This window comes from Lycium barbarum, chromosome 3 (genome assembly GCF_019175385.1).
Source record: "Lycium barbarum isolate Lr01 chromosome 3, ASM1917538v2, whole genome shotgun sequence".
NCBI lineage: Eukaryota > Viridiplantae > Streptophyta > Magnoliopsida > Solanales > Solanaceae > Lycium > Lycium barbarum.
In genome coordinates this window covers 129,898,851-129,911,074 of record NC_083339.1, presented here as the reverse complement: position 1 = coordinate 129,911,074, position 12,224 = coordinate 129,898,851, and the positions used below count along the sequence as shown (strand labels likewise).

Sequence of the window (12,224 nt, the reverse complement as noted above, 5' to 3'; positions counted from 1 at the left end):
TGTTATGATCATGATTAAACTCTTATTGCCTACTATCTCATTCACCTGTCATATATAATTTTTACTCTTAAAGGATATTTCAGAAAAAGTGTTTGCGAAATTCATAAAACAAAAACAATACTATATTAAAGAGCGCAAATTAGTATATAACAATTTCTTAAAAAGTAATACTAAATAGGCTAAAATTTGTACAAGGAAATTATAATAAAGGAGTTAAGCGTAATATCATAAACTACAGAAGAGGTTTGTGTGGCGAAGCCAAACCTGAGAGTATGATGTCTCCGAAATTATAAAGTGTGTTGCTGATTTTATCCCTGTGGATAAGGTATTTTGGGAAGAATATATAGGGTGTATTGGTAGGTTCCGATTTTTATTTTATTTTTGTTTACTACTTGCCGCCAATATTATACGTCTTAAAATTTATAATAAATAATATACATAGGAAATTACTGATCTTATTTTTATCTAAATATAGATTTTCCATTAAGCGTGTTAGCTAGTTAATTCTAACCGTAATTATTTGCATGAAGCGTATTTTTTGGCAAAAAACAATAAAAATATTAAATTTATATACAGTCAAACCTCTCTATAACAGCATCGTTGGGTCCGAAATTTTTCAGTTGTTATACACCTATAACAGCATTGTCATTTAAATAATATTTAGCTGTTATAGGCAAAAAGGATACATAAAATATAATTTTCATTTTTAATTGCTAAATTCTAAGCTTAATCACACTTTGTATAACGAAGGAAAATCATTTAATGATGAAAATATATATATTCATATAATATTTTTTTGTTGTAATAGTGTATGAAATGATCAAATATTTTTTCAAAATCTCTACACTTATTATTGGTAATCATAGATATTCTATTTTTTTAAAGATGGTAAATATTATATTACCAAAAAAAGAAGATAGTTGTTATATGGGGGGTAATTTTACAAAGGGCGTACTGTTATAAAGTTGGTTGTTGCTGTTATAGGTGAAATACTGCTATAGAGAAGTAAAATATAACATAAAAAATCGGTTCCGAAAAAAGTTGACTCCTATAGAGAGGTGCTGTTATATGCCAGCGTTGTTATAGAGAGGTCGGAGTGTAGTATCCCACTCCGAGTATGAGCATCTTTATATGTCTAATCCAAAGTAATGAAAGCGGCAGAGTTTGGATAGAATGCGAACAACTTTTAATACTATCTTATAACAATAAAACAGAAACGCAAAAAGGTCATGCAATAATCCAGTTAGAATTCTAAAAGGAAACGAACTCTTTTTCCTTATTATAAAAAAAGAGGGGTCACACGCTCTTCCCACTTTCAAACTTATATATTCATGAGAACAACATCTTTTGCTCAATCGTCTAACAAGCTAAGGAAGTAATCAGAAAATTGAGATTGAGAAGAAGAAAACAAAAGGAAAAGATTGAGATCAATCAGTATGTCAGAACTGGGGAACAAGAGAGAATCATCGTCTCAGGAAGGAAGCAAAAATACTAGTATTAACGATTGGCTCCCCATCACATCATCAAGGAATGCAAAGTGGTATTATTCCGCTTTTCACAATGTCACGGCTATGGTTGGTGCTGGTGTTCTTGGCCTCCCTTATGCCATGTCTCAGTTGGGCTGGTATGTTACGTGTCTCTACTACTTTTTCACTCTATATGCCTAGAGGTCAGGATCGCATAGATATTATATTGTGCGTTCAACTTAATTCATTGTTTTCGATTCAAACTATGACGTTCAGTTTTGTTCCTTTTCCATGCAAGGGTTAATTACTTTGTTTGTTTGTTTGTAATAAACGGACAACATACATATATATGTATAGTACTATTTGATTTGGCGTGGCAGATAAAATTGAACATATCATCGTTTTGACACTTGTATATATTTGACAGCTTGTTTACTAATTTTATTCTCTGTGGTACTTAGCGTTCATATATATCGAGCAGATCATTAGATTCATATAAATTAAGTATAGCTTGTTTAATTTACTGATCTGATTCTTCAAGTGTTTTAACACTAACAATATATTAATCTAGCAGATACATAAAAATTTGGTGTAGCTTGTTTACTTACTAATTTGATTCTTCCAAGTGCATGTGTCATTAATTTTTACACTATACAGTGTACTTTATATCTGGCCTTGTGTATTTATCATATAATTTGTTATAATTAACTTATTATAAATTAAATATCTTACACCATAAACAGTAGACGCAAAAATACTTTCAATAAAGATGCACCTTTCTTTCCTTGTACTGTGTATGTACTTCTTTAGCATGAAGTGCTGCGCTGCTTATTGCTACTTCCAAATTGCTACATAAATATGTTTTCTAAGCGGAGTATTAATTTCTTATATACAATATTTATAACAGGGGTGCTGGAGCCACAGTAATGGTACTATCATGGGTGATAACACTATACACCTTATGGCAAATGGTGGAGATGCATGAGATGGTGCCAGGTAAAAGATTGGATAGATACCACGAGTTGGGCCAGGAGGCTTTTGGGGAAAAGCTCGGGCTGTGGATTGTGGTTCCTCAGCAACTCATGGTGGAAGTTGGAGTGAACATAGTGTACATGGTCACAGGTGGAAAATCTCTCCAGAAGATTTATGAGACTGCTTGTCCTGGTTGCAGGCCTTTGAAGACCACCTATTTCATCATGATGTTCAGCGCTGTTCAGTTCGTCCTTTCATTTTGTCCCAATTTCAACTCCATCGCTATAGTCTCCTTCCTTGCTGCTGTCATGTCTCTCAGGTTCTTTCACTTGACTGTTTTTTTTTTTTTTTTTTTTTTTAAGTTTCACTATAATTTCTATGAGTTTTATACTATTGGGTCATCTAACTAATGCGATGAGACTGATAGATAGTCTGAAAAATAGGTAAGATTTCAATGATAGTATACGAGTTCTTTACACTTTCAATATACATACAAACATAATTCTTTTAAGATTTTTATTCACTTGACAATAGAGGAAAAGAATAACAATTTGTTCCTACAGAATATCCAGTAGTAAAAGAATTTTTACACAACCAGATTATTGCCAAGATAATGACATGTAAATGTCAATAATAAGTGAGGTTATTAACCTTAAAAATAAGATGGATTACCTCATACAATATGGTATTCTAAGCAACCCTTAACTATATATGCATCTTATCATACATATATAGAAAAAGGAGATTTCTCAATGCAAGATCTAAAAACATCTCTGGGTGGCATTAAGTACGCTATAGTTTGGTGCTTTAGCAGGTCTACTAATAGAGATTGATTATTTTTTTCATTGTGCAGTTATTCAACCATAGGTTGGGGAGCATCAGTACACAAAGGAATAGCTCCAGAGGTTGATTACAGTCCAAGGGCTTCAACAAGCACAGGAAGAGTGTTTGGATTCTTGAGTGCTTTGGGGGATGTTGCTTTTGCATTTGCTGGCCACAATGTGGTCTTGGAAATTCAAGCCACTATGCCTTCAACTCCTGAGAAACCGTCCAAGAAACCCATGATGAAAGGAGTCATTATTGCTTACATCGTCGTGGCTATGTGTTACTTTCCTGTGGCTTTTGTTGGTTATGCAGTTTTTGGAAATAGCGTGCAGGACAACATCTTGATCTCCCTACAGAAACCTGCTTGGCTTATTATCATGGCTAACGCCTTTGTTGTCATTCATGTTATTGGAAGCTATCAGGTCAAACTTCATTAATTACCCTTGTACTTTTTAATCATTCGACATTTGAAATTCACTAGTCTGATTAATTCGGACACTCGCACTGTGTAGAGTCACTAAAAGGAGAATCGCCCTTTATCAAGTCTTTTTATCTCAAATCTGAGACTTTGTTTGCTTGATGTTTTTAGGTGTTTGCTATGGGCGTGTTTGACATGATTGAATCTTACTTGGTGAAGCAAAGGAACTTCAGTCCAACTAAACTGCTACGAGGAATTGTTCGGACTAGTTATGTTGGTATGTCACCATTATTCCACTATTTTTATGTTGATTACTTGCTCAATATATCCATCACTTATGTTTTTCTTATTTTGCGTGTTGTGCAGCCCTTACAATGTTCCTTGCAGTAACATTCCCATTCTTTGGTGGCTTACTTAGCTTCTTCGGAGGATTTGCATTTGCTCCTACTACCTACTTTGTAAGCCAAAGATCTTCGTGTTATTTTTACATAATCTCATGTAAAAAATGTCACATAACTAAAATAATATTTATGACGGGCTACAGAACCAAATATTTGACATGCCTTTTCTTGGTTGTTTCAGCTGCCTTGTATCATGTGGCTAGCCATCTACAAACCTAAAAGATTTGGGTTCTCTTGGTTCACAAATTGGGTATGTTACATAAATTTGCAAACTCCTTTGAGAAATTGGTAAACTTTATTGGTTGTATTGCTAAAACTATATTGTGTTTTCATTTTTTTACGCAGATATGCATCATACTTGGTGTTCTTCTTATGATTTTAGCTCCCATTGGTGCCTTGAGGCAAATCATACTGCAAGCCAAGGGTTACAAGTTCTATTCTTGATTGAAGGGTTCTCGTCACAAATTAAGTATTTGGCAGACGATATTTTAGATGTCTAGCTATATAGTTTTATTGCTGTATTAATATTTAGTTTAATACTCCATATCAGACCATCGTTCTTGGTGGAAATTTGATTGATATTTGGCTGTTACGTAAAACAGCTTCCATTTGTAGATACATATATGATTATTTAAGATCAACTATTTCAGCGACTTTGCGGCAACTTATATTCTTGGTTATTACACATTACATTTTGATTATTTTCTCTGTTGAGCGACTTTGCATCAGTTAAGATCAATGCCCATTGATTTCATATCCGGATGACATTGAAGGTTTAACTAATTGGGCAAGACTTTGAAGGTTTAATTCACATTGATATGAAGTTTAATATTAAGTTGTTTTCAAGAACCATTGGATTCTTCTGAATAACTACTCTTATTAGAATACACAACTTACAAAGAGGTCTCACTTGTATATGGAAGATTTTTTGGGGGGGTAATTTGCCCGTCATAAGTATGTTCTATATAAAAGCATTGATCAGAAAAAACATGAATCGGGAAGGATAATCTTCCAGAATTGCAAGGACAATGGACAGGATGCTCGTGGTTGGTGACTTGGCGTGTCCAATCATTATTAAGTTACCGACCAAAACCCAAGATGGAGTGTATTCCAACTCCAAGACTGACTACATGTAAATTTTTGGTACTCCGACTAAATTGCTCAAGTTATATACTTTACTAGCTGCAAATGAGTATCAGCACTAGAGAAAATGACCACAAAGTAAAAGACCACCTGAACTAATTCTATTTCGTTCTCTGTACCTTTCAAACAACAGCTCTTCATTTCGTTTAAGCTTGTTATATTCCGCCATATCAAATCCTGAACTTTGGCTACTTTCAAGTTCTCCGGATATGTTTCCCCCATCTTCAATCGTATAGATTGCTCTATTCTTCTGTTGACTCTGCAGAATTGCTGGGCTCCAACTCCCATGGCTGCTGATGGAATAACTACTATCATTCTGAGGGGAGGTGATGTCCTACAAAAAGGAAAGTTGGGGCCAAGTTACACTAGATATCATAAATAAGGGAAAAGAATGAGATTTCTAATACTAGAGAAGTACAACTTATATGGCTACCACACTACCAAAGTGCACATGTAAACGCAAAACTAATGGCACGGCGGGAAAAGCAACTTCCAGCCATTTGTGTTAAATAAAGGAATTCGTTTAATGTCTAGCCGTTTTAGGCAAAATGAGAGGTACTTCCTCAACGGACCAGAGTGAGCCAACATCCTCCTAGTTTGACCACTTAAAGCCAACCAAAGAAATTAATTCCTAAAAGATTCCAATCATCTGGCAAATATAGCTAAACCTAGTTCATAAACCTAATAAGTATCAGAGACGATGTTATCCAATCAAGAGCGCACTTGCTAGTATCCCATACCACAAGCAGCACCTAATTTTTTAGATGTCACAACACAAGCATGCAAAATTTAATTCTATTAGAGGAAAACAAAGTATCACTTTACCTGTCTTGCATCACATATTGACGTTTTCCTACTAACAGGAGTTTGCATTTCTTTTGTGGGAGTGAAAGAACCATCATTGCTTGTCTCCCACTGTAACCAGGGTAAGATAACCCCATCCGTTCCCACAGGATGACAATTAGATCCTGCTGGACTCTGATTAACAGCTTCCCCATAAGTTATACTATCCCTTGGCTTAGCTATTCCTCCTAATGTGGAACTAGCATCACTTCTTTCTCCATCAAATGAAGAAAAATCTGTATCTTCTATATTTGCAATGAAATCCTCAAAAAACTTCTCTGCCTCCTCATTCAATTGTGTTGATGTCCTGCTTCTATCATTGCTTCTCTGGAAATTTGTAAAAAGCTAGTTATAACGGATCTATTACAGAGGCGAATAAAAGCCAATCAAGAAAGTCATAAATTGATCGCTCAACTAAAAAAGGGAGGGACCTTTCTACGTGGTTGTTTCTGCCCAGCAGCAGAATTTTTTGTATCAGGAAGATCTTTGACAATCCGTCGATCCCTACCTCTCTGGTCTTCCTGCAGAATTTCATCAAGAAGATCTTGCTTACGCTTCTAACTTTAATATTAAAGAGAGTTAAGGCATTCAATTTCCGAGAATTAAATCACATAACATAGTGATTGCCAAAGAAGAATCAGAACCACGGTGCAAAAGGAGGCAAAAGTATTAGACTGAGAGAAAGACCGCATAAATAGTGATTACCAAAGAAGACTTCAACCCTATGTGCAACAAAACGGGAAAATGAAAGCATGGACAAAACTTACCTGCTCCAATTTCGTTACATAATTCTTTCTGGCCACATGACCTGACTTGGAGCCACTAGTTTTCTTCCCCATGGTCTGCATGAGTCAACATAAAATAGTAAGCTAGCTCATAAACTGTGCGGAAGTAAGTTTTTCTTATTTCATGGAACACATAAACCACACACTTGTTCAAGTTCAGTTTTGATTTCTTCAACAGCATGCCTGAGTTCTTTTCTCATTGCTTCGTACAGTTCACCATTCACAACATCCCCAGTTGGGTGCTCACCCTGAAGAACAATAATATAATGTGTAAAGAGTCAAACCGATAAGGCATAAGAAAAAGTCAGAGTGTACTACTTCAACAGAAAAACAAGTAAACCTTTTTCTGCGCATAAACTGCTCGAATGGTTTTCTCGATGCTATTTTTACCGGTACGAGCATCCTTTGTGTCATCATCAGTCAAGGCAGAAGAGTGACTCTAATATGATTGAAAGAGGTGCATAAATTAGTAACATTGCAAGAAGACATGTAATGATATACAAAAAAAGCAGAACATTATGACAACAACAGGCAAAAGCAACTATGATGTTTGTGAGAAATGATACATTAACCCAATAAGTTCCCTACAACTTAAAGGAAGCAACCATAAATTGTTGTGGCTTACAGAGTAGCCATCATGTGACAGTGACATGTCTTTTTGGCTAAAAGACCTCTTTAATTGTGGATTATTTACAGCTGTTGGCTTCAGTGATGAAGGAAAGTCACTAATTCTGTTGCTCTGGTTCTTCTTAATGTCCATTTGGCTGCTGGAATTTCGATAATGATCTGCATCACTCTGTCATAAAATAAAGAAAATTCTTGATCAAAAAGTGCCCTCACTGCACATTTTATTTGCTGATACCTTTGTCTTTATCTTATTTCTTATTTTTAAACAGTGATCTTAAGAACTCATTAATAATGAATACTTAAAACAACCCAAAGCTTTCTGGAAATACACCCATATAACATGTACATGTGCCAGGAGTTGCATTTCACTCTAGTGTCTTTTCAATCAGTATTGAAATTTTTATAACCTATTATGGTATGCCCCATCACTGTTTGGAGATAGAGACCTTTTCTTAGTAAAAGAAAGAACTGGGACATTTAAGTCGAGGTGAGATTTATCACAGAACTAATTGTGTCAGAGTCAGCTCCTCCTTTAAATTAATCAGAAACTTGAATAGTAAGAACTGAAATTATTAAAGATGGAGGACATCATGAATTAGTACGACTTTTATAGCCTAAAAGATTCATTAAGTCTGCAGAATAACACGAGAAACTAGGAGATGTTACACACCACATATAGTTTCACTTTTATACTCATCCAATCCAATAGGACAATAATACCACTCTCCGAATAGTGTATATAATTGCAATCCAATTTCAACACTTAAAACCACTGTTAACTCCCTCTTATTCTTTTCACAACAAAACGTAACGCTGAGTCACTGATAATTCGCCAGAGAGAACTTACATCAGAAGAAACAGCACTATAAACAGAGTAAGAGGAAAAACACTTTTTTTGGACGGTGATAGCTTGCTCACATGTCGATTACTCCACCGGCTACCTCCCACGGACACATGTAACGGATAACTCAATTCACCAAAACTTAACAAATTAAAAGAAGTCTCCTACTTTTTATGTCTCTATTGGAACCCAGTAACAAGAAAAACACTTCCGAAGGTGACAGAATACCATTTGAGAGATGCACGGCAAAGATAATGTATTGCTAGAAGTCAAGCATTTATTTTTTTGTTTTCAGCTATTTCTACCTTCCAAAGCACTTGCAATCCCAACTTCTTAACTGAAGTTATGAAAAGTTCAAAGTTTTTGGAAGAAAACATTACCCTCACAACTTTTTATTTAGTTAATGGTATTACACTCACACAATGGCAAACATCCTAAGTTGCATACACATCTGAGATTTAGGGTAGAAACTAATAAATAAATTAAAGGGGGTGACCGTTACCTTTGAAGAAATTTCCCCATAAAATAGGGTATAATGTACAAATATAGACCTAATAAATGACGGCATGCCAACTTAATTTAATTTTTCGTTATTTTTACAAGCACTAAAAATTCCATTTGTTAGTTTCTTGTTATAGGATTTCATGCACTGTTTCTCTTTCATGATACAGGGCAATTATACATTGAAGGAATTCACTCACGCTGTCTTTATCATTGATAAATTATAGTCTAACCCAGTAGCATGTACCCAACAAAAGCAGTTTTGGTGAATAAGGATCCTTCTTTCTTGGACTTCAGAAAGTGTATATGTCATAGCCAATTTGGTTTCATATATTTATGCGTTTATAGATTTGCATATTACATTTTCGTTCTTCTGAACAGTAAAAGAAAATTTATATACTACTATTACATAGTCCATTGGAGCTAAATTCATCACACACCCCCCTCCCCTCCCAACCCCCAAATCCACCCACACACAAAAACTAATAAAGCGAGCAAGAGAAGTGAAAGACATCCATATAAATAGTTTCCAAAGTTGAAATGCTCCTAGTTTAGCAGTTTACAACAACATACCCAATATAATCTCACCAAGCGGGGTATGGGGAGGGTAGAGTGTACGCAGACCTTAGCCCTACCTTGTAAAGGTAGGAAGGAGGCTGCTAGTTTAGCAGTCTTTTTGGAGAAATACATTGAAATGTTCATTCCCGAAAAATTTAATTAAGTGAAGTTCAGTAGTCAATTTACAATAACATAAACCTACATAAAATCCATAAGCTACAAGTCTCAGCTATCGGAAATTGCTTGAACCGTGTAGAGGTATACTCCAGTTCTACTCCCTAATCAAAGTTTTGAACGAACGAAAAGGTAAAGAAAAGTCACCTCGGAATCGCTAATCTGATATCGAACAGCAGAAACCGACCTCCTCCTTCTCGAACTAGCATCTGACGTGGCTACCTTACTCCGTGAACGATCAGCAGCAACGCTCTTCCTATCACCAGCAGTGACGCCTTTCGAACCCTGCCTCGATACTGACCTACCACGCCTCCTCGACGACGCCGTTTCACTCGCCCAATGCCCAATCGACGCACGCCTTCCTAAACTACTACGGTCACTGTTTTCTCTCTCCTCTTCCTGAGAGAAGAATTCAATAGCGAGATCATCAAGGCTGATTTCAGGAACTCCTGATCCTCTAGTCGTATTTACGAATTTGCCACGTGGACCTGCATTGTACCCTAAGTCAGCCGGTGTAGACTCCGGCTCCTCATAGCGCCGTGGACCGTGGGCAACTCGGCTGAGACTCCTGGAACGGCGATGAGCTTTGTTGTTACTGGAGTTGTTGCCGGAGGAGCCGTCACTTCCACCTAAGGTGGTTCTCCGAGTCGTCGATTTGAACGCTGATGACGCCATCAGTAATGAAGAACCATTCAAAAACGATTTTGGTAGAAAAATATCAATTGTTTAATAGTTAGGGTTTGAATTTGGGAGGGGATTTCTGGAGAATGGAGTTAAATGCTGTTGTATTGATGAAACAGCTCAGAGAGATGAGAGAGAGAGAGAGTAATGTGATTGGGAAGAATGAAGAAGAAGATTTGGCGGAGGTATCGAAATAGGAGAAAATTTGAAATGGAAACAGTTAGAATGACTTATTAGTCCACATTAAATAAGATATTGTGTCATTATTAATTTATTAATTCACAATAATTTACAATAAACAGACGGAAAACACGGAAAGGAGTAATATTTGAGAATCTAGTAATTAATTGAATTGCAATTATATTGTTATCCCACGTTTTTACACCTTTAAGTGTAATCTTATATCCTATTGTGATATTTGACCAACTAATATATAAGTTTGACCAAGAAATGTCAGTACTGAGTATTAGGCTTAATACCCAGATGGACCCTTAAACTTGGCATGTTTTGTAAGATAGGCATATAAACTTATAAGGTGACCAGATAGACACTTAAACTTACTCAAAGTGTATTTTTCAAGTTTTTCAATTGTTTTGAAAACAAAAACTATATTTTTCAAACACTCACAATTTTCATGGCCAAACAAGCCCTAAATATATCACAAAATATTTTTTTTAAAATGCAAAAATAAGGCAAACGCATATACATGAGACTATAAATGTGCACTTAAACCAATAAATACTCGCTAATCGCAATTTTGCAGCTTTCAATTAACTCGGATTTTTTTTTACACTTGAATAATTAAAAAACAATAACTTTAACCAATAAAAATCCTTAAAAAAAGAAATTTCAAATTAAGAAATTTCTTTTTTTTAAGGATTTTCTTCTCGGCTTTACAGTTTTCTTAATTTGAAATTTCTTTTACACTTGAAATACTGAACTTAGAAATTTCTTAATTTGAAATTTCTTTTTTTAAGGATTTTTATTGGTTAAAGTTATTGTTTTTTAATTATTCACGTGTAAAAAAAAAATCCGAGTTAATTGAAAGCTGCAAAATTGCGATTAGCGAGTATTTATTGGTTTAAGTGCACATTTATAGTCTCATGTATATGCGTTTGCCTTATTTTTGCATTTTAAAAAAAATATTTTGTGATATATTTAGGGCTTGTTTGGCCATGAAAATTATGAGTGTTTGAAAAATATAGTTTTTGTTTTCAAAATAACTGAAAAACTTGAAAAATACACTTTGAGTAAGTTTAAGTGTCTATCTGGTCACCTTATAAGTTTATATGCCTATCTTACAAAACATGTCAAGTTTAAGGGTCCATCTAGGTATTAAGCCTGAGTATTATTATTCCATATAATATAATTACATGTGTAAGCTACTTTAAACAAGATTTTTGGGGCGGGTGACGCGGGGGTGTGTGTGCGCGGGCGGGGTGACGGGGTGGGGGGGGGGGTGTTTCCTCAACAGTTAGAGAAGTGTTCTGGTCCAACAGGAAACTTAAATGTTCTCATTTTTCAAATTCGAAATTGAAATGGATCATGCTACGTATGAAAATTTATTTAAGAGATTTCTTGTTTTTTTCTACTGTTTCTGGTCCTATAGAAATATAATGTACTCCTCGTTCAAATTCGAAATTCAAATGGATTCCTCTGAAAATTATTTTGGAACTTCTTTTATTACAACTATTTAACTTAATATTGCCGTCAGAAAAGTTTTGGAGAATCAGCTATAGGACCATACATAATGAAGGAGTCCGCGACTTTTGTGGTACACAAAAAAAAAAAAAAAAAATGTTTCACGCACAAATTATATGCGTGAAAGGACCAAACTGTAAAGTTAAAACTTTGGTCCTTTCAGCCCCTTCTCCTTCCCCACCTAGGTCCCCCCATTTTTAAAAAAAAAAAAAAAAAAAAATCAAAACGCCATTAAAGGCGATTTTGTGGTCCCCTAAGTAGAGAAAATGTCATTTTCGTATTGTTTTT

At 35.2% G+C, this 12,224-nt stretch overlaps 2 protein-coding genes across 2 annotated transcripts; one reads left to right on the top strand and one right to left on the bottom strand.

The window, feature by feature from the left end:
- Window positions 1-1,338: 1,338 nt before the first annotated feature.
- On the top strand, window positions 1,339-4,736 carry LOC132634174 (lysine histidine transporter 2-like). Its single transcript, XM_060350469.1, has 7 exons — window positions 1,339-1,624; window positions 2,374-2,757; window positions 3,292-3,685; window positions 3,853-3,958; window positions 4,048-4,139; window positions 4,264-4,332; window positions 4,428-4,736. Exons 1-7 carry the CDS (start codon window positions 1,437-1,439, stop codon window positions 4,524-4,526), a joined length of 1,332 nt encoding a protein of 443 aa, XP_060206452.1. The 5' UTR covers window positions 1,339-1,436; the 3' UTR covers window positions 4,527-4,736.
- A 387-nt stretch (window positions 4,737-5,123) lies between these two features.
- LOC132632494 (uncharacterized) lies at window positions 5,124-10,454 on the bottom strand. Its single transcript, XM_060348456.1, has 8 exons — window positions 9,702-10,454; window positions 7,479-7,649; window positions 7,194-7,292; window positions 7,000-7,101; window positions 6,836-6,910; window positions 6,500-6,589; window positions 6,051-6,395; window positions 5,124-5,559 (listed from the first exon to the last, which is right to left on the bottom strand). Exons 1-8 carry the CDS (start codon window positions 10,227-10,229, stop codon window positions 5,284-5,286), a joined length of 1,686 nt encoding a protein of 561 aa, XP_060204439.1. The 5' UTR covers window positions 10,230-10,454; the 3' UTR covers window positions 5,124-5,283.
- Window positions 10,455-12,224: the final 1,770 nt, after the last annotated feature.

Bases quoted from the DNA above. Each gene is read 5' to 3' on its own strand.
- LOC132634174 (XM_060350469.1), top strand. From the start codon at position 1,437: ATGTCAGAACTGGGGAACAAGAGAGAATCATCGTCTCAGGAAGGAAGC. The intron at 3,686-3,852 runs GTCAAACTTCAT...TGATGTTTTTAG, and splicing joins ATGTTATTGGAAGCTATCAG to GTGTTTGCTATGGGCGTGTT. The intron at 3,959-4,047 runs GTATGTCACCAT...CGTGTTGTGCAG, and splicing joins TGTTCGGACTAGTTATGTTG to CCCTTACAATGTTCCTTGCA.
- LOC132632494 (XM_060348456.1), bottom strand. From the start codon at position 10,229: ATGGCGTCATCAGCGTTCAAATCGACGACTCGGAGAACCACCTTAGGT. The intron at 7,650-9,701 runs GTGACTTTTCTT...ATTTTATGACAG, and splicing joins ATCAGATTAGCGATTCCGAG to AGTGATGCAGATCATTATCG. The intron at 7,293-7,478 runs GTAAGCCACAAC...CAATCATATTAG, and splicing joins TGTCACATGATGGCTACTCT to AGTCACTCTTCTGCCTTGAC.